This window comes from Amblyomma americanum, chromosome 8 (genome assembly GCF_052857255.1).
Source record: "Amblyomma americanum isolate KBUSLIRL-KWMA chromosome 8, ASM5285725v1, whole genome shotgun sequence".
NCBI classification, from domain to species: Eukaryota; Metazoa; Arthropoda; class Arachnida; order Ixodida; family Ixodidae; genus Amblyomma; species Amblyomma americanum.
In genome coordinates this window covers 92,989,419-93,013,497 of record NC_135504.1, presented here as the reverse complement: position 1 = coordinate 93,013,497, position 24,079 = coordinate 92,989,419, and the positions used below count along the sequence as shown (strand labels likewise).

At 44.6% G+C, this 24,079-nt stretch overlaps 1 protein-coding gene and 2 long non-coding RNA genes across 6 annotated transcripts in view; 1 reads left to right on the top strand and 2 right to left on the bottom strand.

Moving 5' to 3' along the window:
• The window catches only part of LOC144101998 (uncharacterized), a 122,607-nt gene that overhangs the window by 71,034 nt on the left and 27,494 nt on the right, over window positions 1-24,079 (bottom strand). The window lies entirely within an intron of this gene.
• On the bottom strand, window positions 6,477-8,727 carry LOC144101997 (uncharacterized). The gene has a single exon (XM_077635243.1). The coding sequence runs from the start codon at window positions 8,564-8,566 to the stop codon at window positions 6,479-6,481; it is 2,088 nt and encodes a 695-aa protein (XP_077491369.1). The 5' UTR covers window positions 8,567-8,727; the 3' UTR covers window positions 6,477-6,478.
• Window positions 10,698-17,333, top strand: LOC144101996 (uncharacterized). The gene is made up of 3 exons (XR_013308136.1): window positions 10,698-11,278; window positions 11,622-11,836; window positions 17,121-17,333. It is a non-coding gene; the product is annotated as an uncharacterized LOC144101996 (long non-coding RNA).

Below are 24,079 nucleotides of genomic sequence, written 5' to 3'. Positions count from 1 at the left end.
GAATGACTTGGACATCAGTGATGAGGAAAAGAAAGCCGACCGGCTGTGGAGACTGCGACCGTTCATCGAAATGATAAGGACGGCTTGCCTCCAGCTTCCAAGAAGCCCGTCAGCAAGCATAGACGAGCAAATAATACCGTTTACAGGCAGAACTACACTAAAGCAATACGTCCCTGGTAAACCTCATCCAACAGGGCTGAAGAATTTTGTGCTCTCCAGCCCATGTGGAATGGTTCTAGACTTCGAAATATATCAGGGAAAGTCTGCGCTCGCAGCTGACCGATCAGAGCTTGGTGTGGGTGCTTGTGCTGTGCTTAGATTGTCACAGTCCATGCCAACAGGCAGTTCTTTATTTTTTGATCGCTACTTCACTTCTGCACCCCTGCTTCGTCACCTCTCGAGCCAAGGCCTGTGTGGAACTGGCACCATAATGAAGAATCGCGTGCCAAAGGATTCTAAGCTCCCTGATGACAAAGCTTTGGTGAAGAAAGGCCGCGGATCCTTTTGCCAAACTGTCAATGTGGCTGATGGCATTTGCCTCGTTAAGTGGGTCGACAACAAGACCATTACGTTCGCTTCTTCACACATTGGTGAGGAGCCAGTAGGAGAATGCAAAAGATGGTGCAAGAAGGAGAGGGTCTATAAAGATGTACCTCGGCCAGCTATCGTAGAAGAGTACAATAAGAATATGGGAGGCGTTGACCTCTGCGATAGAATGGTGAGTCTCTACCCAAGCAAGGCAAGGACAACGCGCTGGACTCTTCGTTCTCTTTGTTTTCTTGCGGACGTGGCTGTCGTTAATGCATGGTTGCAGTATAAAGAAGACTCTCAACTCCAAGGAGTTGCCAGCAAGAACACACTAAGTCTACTGGACTTCAAACTGATAATTGCTAATGATTTGCTGAGAGCAGAATTGGATGTGGGCAGCGACGACGATGAGCCGCCAGCGAAGCGCCCTGCCAGTAAGACAACACCATTGCCTCCCGTCTCCTTCCGGACAGCCGGAGCAACACACATGCCCGAACTTTCATTGCAGAAGTCCGCATCAAGATGCCGTAACCCCTCCTGTTCTGAACGCACAAAGTTTCGTTGCACTCGCTGTGACGTTTTTCTTTGTATAACTTCTTCAAGAAACTGCTTTAAACAGTTTCATGCCTAGAGATATCATTGAAGGGCACAATAAAAGCCTTCTTGCCCATTATCCATAATCTCTCATGATATTGTTTTTTTCATCCGCTGAGTCCCAATGTGCAATATATTGCACATGCTTTGCTAAGCAAACAAAAAATACTTCATCAACAAAACTTTTTTTATCGTGATAAGATAGCCTCATTGGTCTAATAAATGCGTTTTCTTGATCTGCATACAAAAATTCGTCACTCAGGTTTCACGAGGATATAGCAGACAAGTTAACAGTTAAGTTCCTCTCCAAAGTTTGTCACCAGATACACATGTATTTGTCCAGATTGCTTGTATAGCTGCAAACAGTTCAGATCCCCCTGTGGTCTTTTTGTGAAACCTTTTTAGCCACAGTCCGCATTTTGGATTACGCATTAGTACTATTTGTGTATCATAAAAATGTGTCCAAGAATGCATGCTTCTGAAGGATGGACCAGATCAGTATTCCCATTTCTCACATGTAGTTGTAGTTGGTGCCTCATCGACGTGGTGGCTTAAATGCTGCACGAAAACCATAAGTATGGATCTGCAGTCCCTGCCTGTTTCAAAAATTATGTGCTGCAACGGTTCCTTCTAACACACATTTCTTCACAATCCTTAACCTACCAGTTCAGATACTCAGCGGCTTTCAGCCATGGAGTCTTGGACTTGCCCGTCTGTCTATGGCAATTTTTGCCCCTTGTGTCTCAAATCGTTTAACCACCACCACACCAACTAATCAGAACTAACTGGAAAAGATGCTTCCATCTGCAGTACAAATTGACAATTTAATTAAATTGTACCCATAAATTAGTCACTTAGATAGGAACTGCTATAGTTACTCGAAAAGTATAGCAAAGTAAAGCAATGCTATTATATTTCATTATCTTAAGTAAACACATCAGTGGTTATTGCTGAGCCTTTCACCAACATTTGTTCAGCAAAGCAAATGCAATACCTTATGTTGTGGGCTGCACAGCATAAAGCCATGGAGGTGCATGACTATAGTAAATGTGTATGCCCAAGAACAAAATTTAGCCACTCTGCCTACTATTGCCAGTGTCGACACACATGCAAAGGCTTGCATGTGACTGTTCACACCAAACGAACTATTGCTATTGCAATGAAATATACAACATCAGCAGTATGGGAGAAAATTTAGGAGTATAGAGTTGAGAGCATTTCGTATTTTTCATATCTTTTATCGGCCTGTGCAATACAAAATTGTTACTTCACGCATTAGTATAGTCCGTTAGATATAGTACCAGTTCACGGAATACAGCATGATGTTGATTGCATTGTCACTGACATTCACAGAACACTGCTGTCATAAATAAAATTCTCCTGCAACCTAATTACTTATACAGTTTGGATATCTCATCACATGGCTTTATGCTTCACGGACCTCAGCCTTTGTGCTATAGGGTTGGAGGAGTCTACATACTCCAAAGTACTAACATCTACGATATCAGATTTAAAGTACTTTAATTACCTTTCTCCATTTCTGTACAATTTACTGCTTCTGCAATGGTCAGGAAGAAATATGCGTGTAATACCCGCATAGTCCAAATACGACAGCACAATAATTAAATAAGGATATACGCTATCTTATACACAGAACAGATATTGATTTCCTGAAGTGGCTGAAGGTGACAGACAGCTACGGAAACGAGCTTTTGAAAACTGCAAATATAGAGAGTAGCAATTTGGACTAGCATAAGACCAGGCTATAGTTGCACGCAACTGATATGGTACGACCCTTTTTCTTCCACAAGGCATAATATGTATGGCAATAACAATAAATTTCTCTTGAGCTGTACAATTCTTCACTTAGGCCATGCACCACACTTCAAGGCTGTATTTAACTTTAGTGCTGTGCCAAATATTCACTGTTGTACTAATTCCTCAACTTTAAATGCAAGAGTGAAGTCACACTATTTCTAGATGCAAAATTATAGTACGAGAATGCCTTCACCAGGATATTCTCTTTATTTTTCACTTTCAATACACATAAAAGATCCTTCATTCAAACATCCTTAATTAAATAGTCAACCCAAGCCTACTTCAGAACGTGCTAAACTTTACAGAGCGAGGTGACCCTATAGATATACATCATGGCAAAGGCCAGCTACTATTTGCACTTGCTCTTGGCAGGCTAGAATTGCATGTCCACAAACTTTTCTTCAGTCTTATTTTGGCTTGTCTTTTGTGCCCCTCCTCTCTTTACTAAATTCTCGTTCATGGAATGTTGCAATCATTGGAACATAATCAAATAATAAATGGATTGTTGCTGTAGTGGGATGCTGGTACTGTTTTTGTTTTTTTCAATGACCGGCGCCTAAATTAGATCGGGATGGTACGTGTTAGGCAGGTATGAAGGCTGCACATGTTTGAATAAAGAAACGTACCCCTGAAGTTTTCAATTTTCTGGAAAAGAACTACAACAAATATGCAAAGCAAATCGAGGAGGACGAGGAGGAGGAAAGGAAGATAGGTTAACCAGGGGCCGGGGAAAGGGGTGAGGGGATAAAAAGATCAAGGAGAAAGCAAAACAATATGTATTATTAATGACATGAGCTAGTAGCATAATCTATCGTTTCCTGTTGCAATATTTCAAGTAATCTCAATAACCTGAACGGGTGTTCATAGGACCGTCGAACATCTCACGACCAAGAAATTGTGGTGTAAAAGCAAGTTACACTACCACATTAACTCCAACAACACATAGCCATTTCCTGCGTTCTCAAGATAAATGGTAGAAAATACACAATGAGCTCTCTAACTTTTTGCAGTGTGAAAAAAATGACGGTATAGGCATACCTGTATGCAGAAGGAAGTGCACTCTCAGTTTTTACTGCAGCAAAAATGCTATCAAAGAAGAAACCTAAAAGCCTGATCTTTCAACCCTAGGATTAATGAGCCCAGAAAAAATTTGATGAATGAAAAATTGCTATGCGAGTGCTCTCAGGAACAATAACTCATCTTTAAGCACAAACAAAGTTCATGAAAGAGCTAAGGCATTTCATGTCTCGAAAGGAGGCAGCACAAGCATAAAAGCCCCTTAATTCCCACTGCACTCTCAGATTCAGAAATTCCTTGACTGCTCATGCATTAAGCGAGTGAGATCAAAGTAACTTTTCTTCTATTCTTATGTATTTATCTTTTTTTGTAATGCTTGGCTGCAAAGCCAAGTGTTTCACATACTCGGTTCCTTCTTCACCAAGTTTCTTGTTGCAATAACCAGTTAACTGTGAGTAGGCTTTATGTGCAAGTTTTTTTTTTCATGTTTCGAAGAAGTGTGATTGTCTACCAACTTGCCTAGACTGCAACTCTAATCAAGCTATAAGTGTAAATGGAAATTATTCTCAGGCTTATAAGACTATTGCCAGGAGTTTGACAACTAACAAACCATTAATTGTCGACCAGCCACCATGCAGCCAGTTTACCACTGCATAAAATGCATGTAAAGGGCTGGACTGGAAACACACTTGGCCCCTTTTATGCCCACAAACGGTGAATCCACTTCAGTCATTAAGGACAAAGAAGAACATGGCACCTCTGTGTGCCTCCTTTTGGCGAAATGAAAACAACACGTACGGCAGAAGCACCAGCTTTAAAGGGGCATGGAGGATATGACTTCAACCTATTGCTTTCTTATAATCGGTTCCATGGCTCTTGCTTTCTGTGTTGTTAGTTCTTGCAGATAAAATCATAATTTTAAATTTTTGTCCTCTCTCAATTCATAACAATAGCAAAAAAAACTGCTAACTACCATTTATAATTGAATGGCGCATCACCACAGATCCAGTGAAAGAACCCGTCTTTTTTAACTACACTTTTCTTGCAAAAATCTCTAATGATGACAGCAAATGTATCTAAATTTTTGCAACTTCCCTTTTAAAGCGTTATGATGTGTAAGTAGCTTTTTTGTTTTCAGACAGCAGTAATCCATCAGATTTGTCCTTGGCATCCCTTAAAGTAGCAGCAGCTTCGAATTTCTTGCTACAAACTTGATGCTCTATGGTACTTTTATTCAGTATAAATAGCCCAAGCCTCATGTCATGAGCAGACATATATATGGTTACACAGCTAGATTATTCAATTTCTTTATAAAGCAATATATAGTCATGTTAAATTAAAGTGCTGAAAATATGATGTGTCTCGTGCTAATTAAGTGACGTAATTCAAAGACTGCACTGAAACAAGTGTTTGAAGGGAGCTCCTTCCTAGAAACAGATCTACTTTCTGGTGTGGCTCGTACCAAGTGTTGATGCACTTCATCCTCAGCATATTTACAACATGGGTGAAACTGCATTTACGAAAGTTAAGTGTGCAGTTTTATAGGCTCATCTTAGCAGCCCGAAATTAGGTGGCATGAGAAAAGAGCTGCAGGGGACACAAACAATTAAGGGCGCCCATCACAGCAGATGCCACTGCACTACATAGTGACAGAAATCCGTTTTTGCTGGTGGACACTAAGAAGCGGTGCACTGCTTAGAAGCAGGTCATTTCAAACTTATTATTCGATGCAACAACTTTCCGTGCCAGGAAGTGACTTCCAGAGGTGAGTGAGCATCCCTTCTCTCCTATGATGTTTGAACTCTAGGTTTGTCAAGTTAAATTTCCATATTATCTTTTTTGTAATCATGTCATTAATGCATCACTTACAAGCAGTTAAGCTGCATGCACTAGCCTTACCTAACATTTAACATAAATGCGTGTTAATTCAGCCTTGCATTCTCAATATCTTTCTTTGCCCACTACTCTGCAGTCTGTTATATACTAACAAGTTGAGAGTATACTTTCAGGGGAACAAGAGGGTTCTGGAGTTTCTAGAGGCGCAGCAACGACCCTGCCAGTAAATTTGGGTGGCCCTGAAGAGGGCCATTATAGCTTCAAAGTTGAAGTTCCCCAAAAGATGAAATTCCAAGTGCTTCAATGCAGATCTAGTATGCAACGGTGGCTCAGTGGTTATTGTGCTTGGCTGCCGACTTGAAAGATGCAGATTCCATCCGGGCTGCAGCAGTCACATTTTGATGAGCATTGAATACTATAGAGGCCTTTGTACAGTGCGATGTCAGTGCATGTTAAAGAACTGCATGGCGGTCGAAATTTCTGGACCCCTCAACTATGGCGTCTGTCATAGCCTGAGTCGCTATGGGATGTTAAGCCCCATACAACCAAATCCAAACCATGCAAAGGATGGTGATGTAGAAGTTGCTGTCTTCAGCACCAATTAACACTTCAAGCAAGATGCTGCAATCTGCAGCTATCTTAATAGAGGCACAAAATCCTTCAGGCACCACAGAAATGTAAAGCCTCACTGAAGGTGAAGCAAAGGGAAAACGACATGCCCCCTCTTGTACTGAAGCTTTATACATCGAACTTTATTCTTGATGTACGAAACGGGCCAGATTTTGGTTTCTTGACCAAGAGCACTGTAGCGACGCACGTCCATCCTTGAAGAGTCAATTGGGACTCTAAAAAACTCTCTGCCATTTGGCAAGATGCCAGCTTTGGCATTGCCCCCCAGGAGATCAACAATGACTACAGCGCAGTTATCCACCAGAAAGCAGTCACCGACTTTCATGTCACCACCCACTTGTCCTGTAGAGAGCGGTGTGCACGCCCTCACCTCCGACATTCGTCGGCTGAGTTGCGCCAGAGGCTTATTTGTCGTCCGCAGTCTCTTCTTTACCTTTCCTAGGTAACTTTCAAATGGAAATGCACTGAACTCATCGACAGTGCCATGCTCCAGGCATTGCTCTGCCAAGTGTGCAAGGGTGTGCACATTGTACACGAGTTGTTTTTGTCCGTACAGTCTGCCAAATTCTTGCACAAAGTACCGCAGCAGGTCGTGAGCAAAATGGTTGAGGTCTCTGTGATGCTGAGGAGAGGCAAGTACCCTAACAGATACATGCAAATATAAAAAATGCTTATAAAGCTCATCAGACAGGATGGATTTCAGGAGAACAGGCCCCAGGTATAGTAAAAAAGTCCTGAACTCTGTGGCCTTCCATCTGTCGAGTTCTTCGGTGCCCCTCGGTTTCCTCTGAAAGTACTTTGGAAATGCAGTTGCTGCTTCTCGCAGCTTGTCGTTCAGTGCACTCCTGTCAGCCCGGCTCAGCCTGGCAGCGTGCCCCTTGCATATCCAATTCCTAAGGAGCCGCCGCATAACCCCCAAACAGACTAAATGCATATACTCTGTAGGAAAGCATTTCACCATATCTACGTTCAGAGATGTAAATGGTGAAACACCAGTGTGATGGCGCCGATCCTCTTGCAAACGAAAAGAGGAGTCTGTTCGCTGTGGTGCATGCAGGTCAGGGAAAGTCATCCTGTTTTCCAGATAGTGCCCTTTTTGGCTGCAACGTTCACAGGCATGATAGCCTGTGTGGCCAGTGATTGCCTTCACGAAACTCCTTGCTGGAGCGTCACAGATCACGGCTTTTAAGCACACATTGACGTGCACCCCTTTCACCATCAGTCCGTTGCAACTAAGGTTGCGCACTTCATCAATGAAAGGCCTGAGGTATTCCTGGAGGCATGGAGGTTTCCCTGCACCGCAGTACGCACTGACCATAAATGGTTCAGATTTCTTGATGTTAATTACTCTGCACAGAATTGGCCAGAGTGCAGTCTGGCTACTCCTATGCAGAGGCAGCCCATCAATATTTGCGTGCAGCTCGACATTCTCAGGCGCTGGTCCTTGGCCAACAGCATGCTGAATTCCCTCAGCAAGGCCAAAATGCACAAACGAGTCGCCGTGTTCTAAATTAGCTTTCCGCTCCGTCTGCATGATGGTCCTTGCATCTTTCGGGAGCTCTACAATCCCACGCCGACGGCAGAAGTCCAGCAAATCGTTGATGCAGGCGTGCGTCAAATTGTGCTTGCTAGCTATGCTAGCTAACTCCTGCGCTGTCGAGAGATGGCGATAACAAAGCTCAGGAGACTCCTCACGAGGCTGGCCCATTTCCACGTTCTCAGCAGTAAGGCTGTTCGTGGACGAGGTTTCATCGCTTGAGTCGCACGAGGTAGCGGTATGCTCACTAGAAAGGCTTTCAGCGCAACTCTCGGACACATAAGCCTGCTCGTTGAGCTCGCTCTGAACAGATGGCATCGACGGGTCTGCAGGTAGCGACGAAATAGCTCGTCCGCTGCCACTAGCGCAAGCGCCGCTTGCGCAGGCTTCGCTATTCGGCCGTTTGCTTGCTCCGGACGGTAGCGGGAGTGGAGGGGCGCTGACGACGTCCAAGGCCGCTTCGCCGCCCGTTCTCTTGCTTCCGGAGGATTTCAGATGCGTAGACGGTGGCCGTCGGATACCGAGCTCTTCCAAAAGTTCCCTGTACTCTTTTTCGATGATACGGTACCTCCGCCACTTGCTCATGACCTCCGTCTCCATGCTCATGACGGAGCGCTAAAGATCAGAGTGACGAACAATCAACAAACCTAACCGCTCAGAGCTACAGTTAAAAACGAAAAGAGGCCTAACAATGAAGATACTCGCAGCGCACAAAAGCACAAACATCACAAAAAGGCGTTAACACTGTGCATAAAAAAGACCTCCGGTTGCGAATTATTCGGTATTATATTAGGTCACTATCTTTAGTAAATAAAAAAAATAGTTGAGTTGTTTTTATTTTTAATTCACAGGAAAATAAGTGGCCGCAGCGGCACGTCTTAGTAGAATGCGTCTAAAATACGGTCGTGCCGCACCTCCATATTTACCACCACTCGCTAATAACTGTTCAGTTCATAAAGCCTCCTTGACTCGCTCATCCATCCACTCCAGTGAGAGCTACACTCTACTGTAGTTGCCGGAGCAAATGTAGTCACTGTCTGTAATTTATATTGTTTCGTGATTTGTTTACGAGCCTTTCTCGGCTTTGTGCCAGTGATCGATGCGGATCGAGGCTATTTTCTCTATTTAAGCGCTGATAGCTGGTAGAAAACTTGTCGTGAAATATTGTGTGGACCTCGGGACAGACGGGGCATCAGCCCAACAGCCTTTACACAAAACTCAAGGCACAAAATGCGTGGTTCTAGCGTGGTTCTAAAGTGCGTGGGCTACCCCCACATTGACTGCTTTTCATATAATGTACTAGAATCCTTTACGTCAGGCTTTCAAATGAAGCACAGGTACTCCAAAACGGCAGCATGAGTACGGAGAAACGTACGCCGGCCTCATGTGACGCCGCTGATTATTCGTAATATAGTCCGAGGTGATGGCGGCCGTGCTAGACATCTTATCTTCCCGCATACACCTAACGGCTTGTGTGCGTCAAGTTGGCTCAGCATAGCACCTGCCTTGCGATTAATTGTGAATAAATTGGCTATACTGGAAGGCCGCTTTAATCGGTGCATTGAAAAGTAGAGAACGCTGCTACGCAGAAAGAATACATATGGAAATATACACCGATGATCAAAATTTGCCTTTTGTTGGATTTGTAATTGGTGAAATTAATTTGAGCGAATGAACAAGGCTTCGGTGGAAGACCCCGGCCCCTGTCCGGCGAGCTTTAGCTCTACCGTACGGTAACTACGCCAATTCTTTTGCGAAAACGCCGAGTTGCGTGCAGCTACGCGGAACAACAACACCGAATGGGAGCAGCACATATGTTACATTTCAGGGCATGCGGTAGGGTTTTTTCTAGACAGCCCCGAAATATCTTCCCCTGATCAGCATCTCTGACAAACGTTTCCTGCTGGATAGGTGCCGCAACATTTCTTCTTTTTTTTCCTGCATTAAAAGTGAGCTGAAGAGGCATTACTGCGAACCTAAAGCTTCTGAGTGACCGGCGCCGACCCGAACTCCATCGGTTTTGTCTGTTGTCCATTCGGTGATTTCGCAGCAACAAAGTCAATTTATGCAATCGAATCTGACAATCGCGTGCTCTAACGAAAGTCGACGATCTGTCAGACAATACCCGGTTCTGCGTGATAAATGCAAAAAATGTTGGAAAGCCGATAGACGTTCCCGCTGATGAAGTTGAAGGTCACATGACCGCGCATGTTGAGGTGATGAGCCGTACGTATGGGTTCAGAAACGTCTATCGTAACCTGGACATGGTCAGTGACTTTCAAATTCATCAGTATATCATGCCTCCAGACGGACTTTCCCATTGATGTCTGAGCTGGCACTCTCTTTGTTGTCACTGCCGTCATCAAACGCAGCCGTCAAACAAATGCTCAGCTAAGTCTTAGGGCTGAGACGGGACAAAAATTCTTGGCCGGTTTAAAATCCTAGCAGCCTCCATTCCCGGCCATACCAAACTTCACGTACATGGAGGAGCGCTTGCAAAGTCTAGTTATAGATCTACATTCTATTTCGCAGGTAGGTTTTATAGTGAACGAGACCTGGCTGAACATTTGTTCGGCGGCTGCGTTTGATGACGGTAGGGACAACAAAGATAATGCCAGCTCAGACATCAATGGGAACACATATATGCTAGGGCTCGACGAAAGTTCGTCTCCATGGTCAGGCACGATACTGATGAATTTGAAGGTCACTGACCATGTATGGGCGAAACTTTTCCCCTTCGAATCAGGTCACGATGCCTGAGATCCCTCTCTAGACTACTTCCGTCTATTGTGCTATATCTTGTCTAGCCGCAACCTCTGTACTAGAGTTTGTCTTGGAATTTATTGTAGTGTATTTATTTTATTGTGTTTAGTGAAAATGTCGTGAGCTGTACCTATACTGCATTGCTGAATGCATATCATTACTGAGTGAGTTTATTGTGCGATGTTTTTTGCGTGTTGTTATTTTCCCGATACTGCTATGCTTTGAGAAAAAAATAAAACACGACGTTTATGATAAACACCACATTTGCTTAATCATGAATTCGCTTGCAGGCAAGCCTTGCGCTACTTCTAATAGTATTATGTAGATATACTTGCGAAAAATAGTTTAATATGGCTAAGGAGTTTTCCATGCAAAAACAAAGTGTTTTGGCTTTATTTGGGCTACTACGGAGGCCAGCTTGGCTACCTGTGCTTGGAGCTATCTGGCAACCCTTGCTGCCCGTCCGACCGCTCCGACGGATGCCATCTCTTTCTTTGTTCGGTCGTCGCTGCGTATACATCGTGTTTTCCCGTGATCTTCAAGCCCGCCACTTGCGTAAGTATTTGCGCTTTTTTGTTAGTAGCTTCTTTTGTTTCCTCATGAGCCTACTGTCATGAGTAGCAATAAGGGGAGAGGTGTCATTTGGTGCCCTGTTCTGTAATTGTACTATTTTATAGTCATGTGGGAGGCTAGCTTGCCACATGGGTTCGGACCGACGACATGTGCACCTTCAATTGTATGCCTTTTTCATGCACTTATTTTCTTAACGCTGCGTTGTATTGCTTCTGAGATGTGTCGCGAGACCTTCGTGCGAGAGGAACATGAGAATAGGGCGAGCGAGCTTGTGAAAAATCAGTTTACGCACTAATCTTTGTTTGCATCGCTTTACTCCTTGCAGCATGCCACCAAAACCGTTTGCGGTCGTGAAGTTCCCGATGGAGGACGACAGCTTGGCTGTCGTCCCTGTCGGGTGGCTCTCCCACGATTGGCAGCATTGCCACTGGCCGAAAAGGCGAGCCGCGGAGGTAATTTGCCTCGCTCGAGAGGAGGCGGACCCATCCGCCCCAGGGTGCGAGTGGTTCCGCTGCCCAGTCGCTGTCGTCACAACATGCAGTAAGTGGTTTTATTGCCGGGATAACGCTATGTGTGCAATTGTGAATTGTGGTGTCTAGCATCCCGAAGCGACGCATGGGCTGTGACGGGCGCTGTATTGGAGGGTCCCGGATTTTTTAACCGGCTTTAACGTGCGCCAACACTTCACAGCACACGGGCGCCTTTTGCTAGCCTGTCAAGTGACTAATCTTTTCAAAACTCGGAGGCTAATGAATGATGCACACATGCATTTGTGAGCTGATGTCATTGCTTCATCTGCATCAAAAGCGATTGCCAGTCCAAATTCGCATGTGATCTCAAACACTGCAATGCCTTGTTTTATGGTGATATCCAGTTTCCAGGTCACTGGACTCTACAGGTTTGAAAACATTTAGGACTGACTGTGCTTTGTTCTTGTCCAAGTTTATCGCTCGTGATTGAAAAGATATCTCTATCACATGGGCATTTCAATGACTTTCAAACCAATTGTCTACGACTCAGGAGATGAACACTAGTTGCTGCACAGTTAGCTGCAGCAGCAATTGAGTCAATACATGGCTTGCTCGTGACGTGACTTCTGCTCCTATCAAGCACTGGCGGCCATGCCGCCAAATTACTCGATCCCAGACCGTCCGCCTTGCGTGGCCTGACTGCTCCTTAGATGCTTTGGATTATTTCCTTATCCTTTCAGGCGTGATGCTGCCTCCACAGGGGAATCGGCTATTCAATGCAGGCTATTACTTTGAACTTGCTGGATCGGTGCATGTGCGCTGCACAAAAAAGGTGGAAATGTGCGACAATATGCATGCATACATAGTGTGGCCGGGTTACGATGCAATGATAGATGATGATGTGGTCTGAAGTGACCCACAGCGATCGTGAACTATCTAGTTTACTCTTCCAGCTTTGTGACATTAGAAAAAATGGAAACCTCAAATCATTGGAGGTACAAAAATATTTCACGAGCTGCTGGTCGAGGATCCTGTCTGCAACGAGTCTACGATACCTAAAGCTCGGCCTCAGCATGCTGTCCTTTCTGCCGTTGTTGCTGGCTGTGGCCGTGGTGATCTGAACCACTTTGCCTAGTGCTGTAGCCAAGGTATATGCAGTGACGCAGGGCCCAGTCTGTGTTTGGGTTGTCAAACAAGTCAGATGGCCTCACTCGAAACAAAAACATTCACTTCTTCAGGGTGTAGTCCTTGCTCACCATAGCTTTGCAGACATTAAGTTCACGACCGAAACCTCTTATCTGTCACAAAGTGCACTCTGTACTCTTGTAAATTGAGGCTCTTGGGGTCCAAATTGTCTTGCTTAGTCAGAGCCAGCCACAACCTGCAGCTGTTTGTGCTCTGGGATCTTGGAGTTCTTGTGCTAAGTTCATGTTAGTCTGCTTCTTCTTGTGCCTGTACCTGTCACTATGATTGGAGCCACTGAGGATAATGCACAAAACCATAGTGAAGCTGCGGATGGACGGGAATCAACTCTGTGTGAGCAAACAGAGGCAGCGGTAAGCTAGAGGCAGTCTGGCAGTGGTTCAGCACAGCATGGCCGCCTGGCAACCGATGGGCACTGAATGCGACATGCGGGCCATGTATAATGTATTAACACAGTGAAGCAGCACGGAACTTGGTGGTGATTTCGAAGGCCTTCAAGAGCGCAAGTGTGCACTCTTGAATTTGGAAATCAGAGCCTTATAATTCGCGAATAATTGCTGATGTTTAAAAATATTCAGTTGAACCTTGCTGTAACGAAGGAAACCCCAAAATGTCTGTTTTAGCCGTTCCATTTTTATGGCAGTCATCGGCCTTTGTTGCAAATGGATTTCATGCTAACAAGCTTATCTACTACAATGTTTTGCTAATGTGCATGAAATTTGACTCCACATTGCAGTGGCACTGTGAACTAGTCAAAGAAAGATAGGTGTACAGAATCGGGTGGTTTGCTTTGTCACTTGAAGGCTCCACTGGTACTTTCTTACATCACTTTTGCTGCGACAATATATATTTGTAACGCTGTTCCACAAATTGCTTGAAAGTAATGAGATAGAAGAGCTGCTGATATCATTATGAATTTTTTCTGCTGCCAGCAAGCAGCACAGAGAAATCATACAAACAGGAGGATGTCTCTCTGCATTGCAACATTTGCTGCACCATGACAGTGCAGTTATCAGGAACCCAGTCTGTATAATAATGTTCAATTATCGAGTGATTTCTTCTATAGGGTTATATGCTAAACTGACGGGACCAAAATATGCTTCACTTCTAATTAACTGGAAATTCCAATTAAGCGGCTTAAAAATATCGGGAGTCAACTGTATAAATTATTTAGCGGTTTTAGGCGAATAATACGCAGTGATCTGTGTATACACTGATGTCTACCGCATCATTTGAAAGTGCGCACCAACAAGCTGTGGTGTCAGTCGATGCATGCGCATGTACCTGTTAGCTTTAAGTAAGCAAAAGCATTGGGCGCACAAGACAGGGGCAGCTTTGAAACCAAAATTACTGCACGTGGTTGGTGATCAGTCATTAAAAGCCTTACAAAAAATTAACAAAGATTTTGTCTTTTATACACAGATAGCTTAGTGTGTCACCAGTGTGCGTTGCGGGAGCTTTCAACACACACAAGTGCCTGCCTCATGCCCTAATTTAAGTAGATCAACTGAATATGTCAGCCTTGCCAACGCTTGCCTGTTTCTTGCAGAGCCCACATGAGAACGGCAGGTGCAGTGAAAAACATAGGCATGGCTTTCGCCGCGTCGTCTGCTAGAGCATGCCAGCACTGCTGGATTAATCTCGCCTTGCAGCGAAGATCACTTTTGCATTGAGCGCAGAGCGCCCGGGGAATTGACTGTTTCTGATGCAGCAGCTTAGAAACCCAGCACCTGCGCGTGGTTGAGAGCTGCATCCATGGTGGAAAAAGCTTTTCCTTATAGTTTCTTCTTGCGATCAACACTTAATGAAAGGCTGATACGAAGAAAAACTTCGTCCAAGTGTGATTTACAGCAGTTTACTTGGAGCCTTCCGCCGCTTAGCTGCGATATTTTATAATTTGAAGCAGTTCGTGCCGAGCGGCCAGAATAGGCCGATTCATGGGTGCTTTCATCTGCTCAAAGTGCCGCACCCCAGTACAATGCCAGTGCTAAATTTATTGGCTGGCAATACAGGTGCAGGGTAGGCGAAATTTTTTTATCTCCTTATTTAGCTTAACACACAATGGACTAGGCTGCTAGGGAGCTTCACAATTTTGATAAAATAATGCCTAATGAATTCACACACCGGAGCATTCTTGTGGAAATGATATTCAGTAGTCTCAAAGCCGACCTTGGTGGCTCCTCATATGCGGCCACTGTTTTGCCGTAGATGAGCAAAACATGGCCACGTTTTTCATTCACTTTTTTTTTAACCATTTTTACGGTGCAGTGTTGGTGTTCATACTGGCTTTTTATTAATCTCCCTCCATGGCAGCGCACCGTATATTAAGCACTAACATTGCCGAGCGGCGCTTAGAATGGATGAATGCACTCGTGTGTAACCGGCTTATTCTGGCTGCTGGGCAAGAAGTGCTTGAAATTACAAAATATTTCAGATAAGTGGTGGCGCTAGCCTGCAAGTAAACCGCCTGAACTCAAACTTGGACAAAGTTTTTCTCTGTATCTGCCTTTTATTATGTGTTGATTGCAAGAAAAAAAAACGATAACGAAAAGCCTTTGCTACCAGGGATGCAGATCTCAAACACGCTCAGGTGCTGGACTTCTAAGTTGATGTGTTGACAATAGTAATTCCCTGGGCACTCTGCGCTGAATGCGAAAGTGGTCTTCACTGCAAGGTGAGCTCAATCTAGCGGTGCTGGCGCGCTGCAGCAGAGGACGCGGCGAAAGCCACGCCTGTGGTTTTCACTGCACCTGCACGCTAGTTACCCAGGCACTTGAGAGGCACTGCGCAGAGCAGCGGTTGCCCGGAGCAGTGTTCAAACTGGAGGTGGGCGAACCTGTACTTCACGTGAAATTGCTAAGCTCGAAGCACCTACCGCTCTTGTGATGCAAACAAACTTAAATTGCACCTTAAGGTTCCAAAATACATAATCAAAACCTCTCCACTGTTTGGCTTCCTGGCCTTTTGCCTGCTGTGAGGCTGCTAGCCACTGCAGCACCACCTCGTTATTTTGGAAATATGGCGGAGGCCTATTCCAGGAAGGGCACCATTTTAGCGTTGTCTTGGCCCTTGGCACCTGCTTTCATTCTGTCAGGTTAATCATATATCATGCTTGCTCCCTTCAGCTTCGGACACATGTGACAATGCAATTGAAGAAATGGGCATGACTATGCTGACATGTACTATGACTTTGGAGGTAGACTTTGAAGGCCTACAGGCTCTGGTGCAACAAAGATAGAGCTAGCAGTGGGGCGTATGTGTGCACCCAAGTTTATATCCTCCACCTACTTAAGCTGCCTAGCTCTTGCCTCTGTGGCACATGCACTGGGAATGGTGCTATTAATAGCTTGTATCTTCAGACTTCTTTAGCATGTGCATTTTACCTTGTAGCAACCCGGACCTCTACTGCTGCATGTAAATAACAGGCCAGTGATTGAGGCATCACAGAAGGATGCATACTGAGCATAAACTAATTGCAAAATAGCATATCATTGTCAGAGAAAACTTGCAGTAATCGTGCTGATCACGCAAAAGGCATCATTATTTAGCATGCATGACACTTTATATACTACGATCAAAACTGCCGCACTTCAGGTTTTTGTTCCCATACCCATATGTTATCGGCACACTGCCCAGATATAAAAACAGGAAATATTTGTGCCACTGATCAGTATCTAAGCAGAAAATTTCTTTACATATGTAGTTGTCATTATCAGTCTAATTGCATTGACTGCAGAACAAAGGCTTTTCCCATGTCCCTCCAGTTGACCCTGCCCTGTGCCAGCTGTGGCACCTTGTGCGTACAAATTCTAGTGGAAAACTGTCGTGCATTATCGTTTACCACCTTCCAGCCTAGCAGGAAATAAACCACATATGCAGCAAAGGCCACTGATGCTACCACAGAGGCTGTGTGCTTGGCCACCAAGGTCACATGATAATCTACATCCCTTCCCTACATTTCCTTTCATAGCCCACAGGCTGCTTCAAGATGCCTACTGTAAAGTGTTTGTGTTTGTAATAGCCAGGAATTATTGCATTAAAAGTAATATCCAGGAATTGTTGCATTAAATGTTTGCCTTATTTTCATGTGAAGCAGCAATTTTAGTGTGGACTGCACTTGAGTTGGGTGTTTGATCTCTAACCTTTTGCAGGATCATACAAGAATGCAGAGAAAAAGGCTAAAAAATATGAGATGAGCGCTGCAGTGGAAAGCTCTGCAATTTCTGGTAAGTGGAAAATCCTAAATTTTTAAACATTAGTAAAATTAATGCATATTCAAAATATGCACGCATTTTTCTGTTTTAGGCAATGAAGGTCCGGATGGGCCTGAAGTCCGGCTGCCATCGCCACCCCGGCTGCCATCGCCACCACCCCGACTGCAATTTCTGGTAAGTGGAAAATCCTAAATTTTTAAACATTAGTAAAATTAATGCATATTCAAAATATGCACGCATTTTTCTGTTTTAGGCAATGAAGGTCCGGATGGGCCTGAAGTCCGGCTGCCATCGCCACCCCGGCTGCCATCGCCACCACCCCGGCTGCCATCGCCACCACCCCGGCTGCCATCGTCACCACCCCGGCTGCCATCGCCACCACCCCGGCTCCCGTCGCCACCAGCCCAGCTGCCATCGCCACCCCGGCTGATATCACCACCCTGTAAGCCTTTATCTGTGTTTAGTCTTTAGATTTGCATTGTTTCAGTTATGGCTTAGTGAATTTATGGTAATATCACATAGGAGAAAGGGGGGACACCCACCCTCTAGCCGTGCCTGCTTTTTATTGATCGCAAAAAATGCATATGGGTGACTCATGAATTTGAGCTCAATTAAGACCCTGTTGCAAAACTGCATTAAGTCTGCTTTCCTGCATAGCAAAAACCCCTTTACCACAGAGTCCATGTGAGTCCTTGAAAACCTTTCAAGAGGGAGAAGTTATTTTCAAGGGCTGAAGAACAATTTGAGGTGAAGGCAACGGAACAGATTCTTTCAGTTGTCAACACGTGTGCCCTATCCTTAGACGATGTCATGGCCAGTTGATACAGTGTTAGGTGGTAGCTTTAGAGATCACTTCTTGGTTTTTATCGTTGTTACAATGTTCTTTTTGGTGCCTTTAAAATCACCAGTCACACCTGTGTAGGCATGCGCTGTACCCTCAGAAGACTGAAGTATGCGCTGATTGATGTCAGACGTTCTTTCTGAGAAAAATGTACCCGGGCGTTGTTTACGGCGTCCCGTGTTCCGAATGTGACAGTGTCTACATTGGCGAGACTGGCAATTTTAAAAGGCACCTAAAAAAAACATTGCAACGATAGGTTTGCCGAGAAGAGCAATTGTAGTGGGGTACTGTAAAAATTGAATCATGAAGTTTAGCATTTCATTGTTTTCAAGCAAAGGATGGAAGGTAGAATATAGTTTTTGTACTGAAAATTTAAAAGTGCACAGAAGACAGGGACAAGAGGACTGGATGGGACAAACGCTGCTCACAACTGGGTTTATAAGAAACATTTTTCATTAACAGCCCACCTGTGAAGTCATAGTCAGCATTGACTTGCACAATGTAACTGCCAAAGGCAGGAGAGAATTTTAAAATTGTAATTCATCAGAATGTAATCAAAGGATGGTGCTACGTGTGTACAATGCTTGCTGACACCAAAGCCTGTACTATAATAACCATATGCGACTTGCCCATGAACAGCAGCTCTTTTTGAAGCATGGTCACAGAGCCTTTCGCTCATACACTCGACACACAAATTGCCGCAATGGCTTTGTGGTTAAGGTGCTTGGCTGCTGACGCGAAAGGTGCCGGCTCAATCCCGACTGCAGTGGTCTCACTTCAGTGGAGGTGGAATGCTAGATGCTCGCCCGTGTACTATGCAATGTCTGTGCACGTTAAAGAACACCAGGTGGCTGAAACTATCGGAGCTCTCTACTGAGTTGCTCCAGCTAAGGTGGTTTGGGACATTAAGCCTCGTAAGTCATGACTAAGAGACAATTTCGGTATCTCCCTTTCAGTTTGTTTTTTTTGCCATATCCCACGATTGCAGTCCTGTGCACTTCAGGGAAGCATCCGTGGCATTCCCCACAATGAAGTGGCAGATTCAATCCACCGCCTGTTCCAAAGGGCGTGGGTGCTCTCTGAGGCGGTCGTTAATACACCAGCCAATTTGGCTGATGTACACTGCCACACCTGTGTGGTATTCGATAGATGACACCAGTGCAGCAAGGAACATGCACGTTTTGGTGCTTCTTCCGGCAGTCAGTATGGCGATCCGGCCTTTCCTCTACAAGTCTTGCATAGCTGCGACAGCTTACATGGCGTACAAAAATCCCAGCTGTATGCCATACTTAGAGGCAATTTTCTTCGGGCTATGAAAGCTTTATGCTGTAGGGCGTAACCTAATACCTTTTGTTCTTGGAACCTCATATATTTTGATCTCGAAAAGTATGAGGTTATGCCCTAACTGCACAGTCTCATAAGATGAGGATAATTGCTTCTCAGTATGGCATACGGCTGGTGTTTTCTGTGCCACGTAAGCTGTTACAGTTATGAAGACTTATAGAGGAAAAGCCATATTATCGTACTAGCTGCCAGAAGAAGCACCAAAACATGTACGTTCTTGCTGCGCTGGTGTAGCCTATAGGACACCACTCAACTATGGCAAAGTGTGCATCAGTAAAACTGGCCGGTGTATTAAGAATATAGATACCTTCCTTTTGGGTAGTGTTTTCATCTTTAAAATATTGTGTAAGGCATTGTTACACATGGATTACCGTGTAGTATTTTCCTCTGCCTGCTATATAATTTACAATCCATTTTCTTGTGCTGTTTTGGCTTCAGTTTAAGCAGCTAAACAATGACCGCGACGTCAACATGTGGTTACAGGTCACGTGAGGCATGAAAAAATGGCAGTATAATCGCTACTCCTACATTTGTTATCATTCAGGCTCTTAGGGTGAAAGTGCATATTTCGCTTCTTTCCTTGTGATGCATCAGTAATCACGGTTCCCTTTTCTCAAAGGTCCCGTGTCTGCCCCACTCCCCAGTTTTGCAGTCCTGCAAAACCATATATATACAATTTTTTCTGTTATCTTTGCGTTGCTGTCATGCATTGTTGCAAGTGTTTGGTTTGGACGCGTTTCTGAACATCACTGCGCGTATGACTACGTATTACTCCCCCGATAACAGAGCAGCAAGCTTCCACAGAACCGACCGAAAGGCACTTCTAGCATTACTTTTTTTCGAACTGAGCACAGAGAGGAGGTGAAGCCTTAGAGAAAGGCGCATGCCGTGATCACCGACGCACCACAAGGAAAGAAGTGAAGTGTGTGCTTCCGGCAGAGCAGGCGGATTGGTGCATCACCCGTTCGCAGCAGTCTCACAGAAGCAAAGACTCCTTGGGTACTTTTATTTCTTTGGGCTTAACTTACAGCTGTGTTGTGTCGACTGCAAGGACATTTTAAAGGAAATCCAAGGGCCAAAGTAAAAACAAAAATGAAGTTTTCCAGAATACTCTTTTGGAACAGACAGCGGATCAAAACTTCATTGTGGTAACTGTCTTGAATGCTTTCCTGAACTGCACAGGATTGTAATCGTGGGACGAGGCAAAAAAATGAACTTGAGAAGGAGGTACTGGAAGCATCTCTTTTGGGTGATAAGTGCGTGAGCGAAAGGTCTGTGACCGTGCTTCAGAAATTGTCCACGTGCAAGTAAAATATGGTAACTATACAGTACGTGTTTTGGTGTCATCATACATTCTACACACGTGGCACCATCCTTTGATTGTATGCTGGTGAGTTATAATTTTCTTGTTCTGCATTTGGCGATTACCTTATGCAAGTCGATGCTCGCTACAGCTGCGCTGGTGGGCTGCTATCAGAAATGTCTGAATAAACTGCTATGAGTAGCGCTTGTCCTCTCCGGTTCTACTATAGTAGTTCTACGACTACAGTAGACCATAGTCCGGTTCCGGACTATAATCTAAAGTGATTGAATGTGTGTGTAGATGGTGCCTTCTGGAGTGGACTATTTTATACTGTGAGTGAGTGCGTACATGGATGGTGACTGCGGGAGTGGAATATGTACTATTATAAGTGACTGTGTGCATTGTGGGGAAGATCCGACAGGTTTTAGGTCGTTGTTAACATAAGTGACGCTACGGTGGATCAATTGCCAGCTGAATAAGCAAGGCTAATCCTACCTGTAGCATACAACTCAACTCCGGTTCTCTCATTCAAGTTGTTATTGTGCTTTCAAATTTGCAGCATGATACCAGCTGGGGCAGCATACAGCTTCGCTCAGGCTTTTTGTGTTTTTGAGGGTCTGCCAGAATAAAGGAGCAGTTTAAATTACTAAATCTGTTAGAATGAGATGACACCCTGAACAAGCATGGTCTTAATGAATGGGAGCTCATAAATGCTTAATGCTAATTCTGTACGAGGCAGTTACGGTGTATATATATGTATCCTTTCAGCAGAAGTGCTGATGTAGCATTTTGGCATTATCTGTGTAGCATTACCTGTGTTATATTGAGTAATTTTTCCGTTCTTCCTGCATCAACACTAATGCTTCATGTTCGTGTCCAACTTCAGCCCTGCTTAGCCACTCAATGGAGGCGGCCACACCAGCTGGTGCAAATTGCACTGCGGGCTGCCCGGCTAGTTCGGCCTCCACTGCAGGTGACCTTGAGGATGTGGAGGAAGCGACTAGCGATCGTAAGGCTTTTCGCTTTCTTTACTTGTATATGAAGAGCCTGAAAAGACGAGAATGCAGTGAGAGGATAGGATGAGAATCTATTTTTTTGAAGTATGAGCCTAAACAGGCCTTGGTAGAAGTTCTGTTTTGCCTTAAAGGAGACCTAGTTGGTGGATATTTCAAAACGTGTGCTTTGAAAATGACCACTGTTTGTATAAATATGCCTGCTTCAAGTAATTCTTAATAGAAGTACTGAACCTAAGCGGTGATAAAATTTGCTACTTGACACTTCCACAGCTCTATCTCATTCCTACTAACTAGTTGCAGTGTGTTTTCCCGGCGAGTAGCAGTTTGTTTCCTTTAATTTCTTTTTTTGGTTCTGGATTGTGGTTTTGGTTCTGTTATTGTTGTTTCCCTTGGCCTATGTCACTAGAAAGCCACAACCTTTTAAAGACGGACCAATAGAAATAAAACAAACATCACAGATTGTGGCTCAGGACTGCAAAGTGGTCACTGTACTCTATACAGTTTCTCTAGTTTTTGTGCATATATTTTTTATGTGCCCAGCCTGCTGTGCTTTCTCACTCCCACTGGCAGCTGTTGTCACAATGGAAGAATACACTTATGGCTGTTTCCATCCTTGCCATGATGTGACGGCAATCAAAATGGCAACCAAGCTGAATAGAAAACTGGTGGTACATAGAAGGAACAGTATTCAGAGCAGCTATTTTTAACTAAGGCATTGTCAGTGCATGGTGCATTTGTGATATATAGATCTGCAAGGGATAGAGCAGTTGTACAGAACAAATACCTTTGTGTTTAGCTGTGCCTTGTGGTGGAATCAATGGCAATTTAGTAGCTTAATGCAGAGCATGTTGACGCCCAGTGTTGGTTTACATTACCATCATCGATGCTGCAGTCCCACAGGGTGTTAATTGTTCTGACGTCGAGTGAAATCTTCCACAGCAGTTCATCATCCTGCAGAATCTCGCACTTCACAAACAACCTCACCATGACATCGTGTAGAAGAGCCACAAATATGTTCCCTCGAGGCATCCACCACATTTGCATTACCCGTCCTGATATGTCAAACTTGCGGCCAGGTGCGCAGTTGTTCTGTGAAGGATGACAGCCATCTTGAACATATTCGTGAAGAAGCACCGAATGCTTATGGGGCATTCACTCTAGGACACTCGGCGGAGAGAGCAAGCGAAATCCTCTGCCACCGAAAAAGCTGCATCGTTCACACTTCCCAACCACCTCGTCTGCGCTCATCGTCTGTGTGTCGTCTGCTCAAGGCGTACACAGATATGGCAAGAGGTTAATCCATGCTGTCTACGTACGATAACTGTATGCACGGTTACTTACGCTAAATGCAGCTATTTTGCCAGACGTTACGCCATTTCTAGCATTGTCGCTTTTAAATACATAAGATTAGCCTAGTGGCACCATCTGGTGGTTACTCTCAAGCCTTTTTTAAAAAAGGAAAGGATCGTCACTTAAAATAAAAAAAGAACACATTTATCACTCACGCTTTTTTTATGGGTGAGATGAGACAAAGCGAAAGAGCGCTGGCGCTTTTATGGGCATTGAACGCGCTCAAACAGGCAGTAACAGCGACGAATTCAGTCCCAAACGAGGCGTCCCGCACCGAAGGGCGTCGCCATGTTTGTTGCCGAACTTCGTACTCTCCTTCCTATTGGCTGACGGGATTCGGCGGATTTTTTTCCGGCGGCAGAATTCGGTCCTGGACCGATCAGGCTTACCGCTTGGTATTTCGGCGCAATCTCTGCCGCGGCAGCGGATTCCGCTCGTTCTCTCTGCCGAATGTCCAAGTGTGAACGCGCCATTACTTGGCCCTGAGCACAATTGATGAAGCACCGCATTACAAACTGGTAAAATATGTAGCCAGGAGACATTACATGCATCAAACAGCCACAGAGAAACTGTGTGCGTGGCATCAGCTCTTTTGTCAGCTGCAGAAGAACCAACAACAGAGTGAGCTGGTGCATCAGTGAAGAACCAAAAACAGCGCTCGCCCATCTTCTAGTCAGTCTTTATGGCGCTGTTTTTAGGTTTTCATCAGGTACTGGCACTCCCTGCAAGCGTTGCTGTTCTGAGTGGCAGTTCCACTGCAATTGGAACAGTGCCCCTTTCATCAACTATCAACACTCCCAAGAGTGCTGAGCATACAGCTAAAAGTAAAAAGGAAAACGAAAAATCCTTCTCAAGAACCATGCAGAAAATTCTGGGCAGAGCTGTGGAGCAAACATAAAATTTCATTTACCGCATCATCCCTGATACTAGTTTGTCTCCCCTTTATTTATGGTGCCATGCTCTGATTTTCGATTGCAAGCCAACACCCACATTTCGGATTTTCAAATTTGAAAACAATAGGTCGACTTGCAAGCGTGTAAAT

Coding starts and splice junctions, on each gene's coding strand:
- LOC144101997 (XM_077635243.1), bottom strand. CDS start 8,566: ATGAGCATGGAGACGGAGGTCATGAGCAAGTGGCGGAGGTACCGTATC.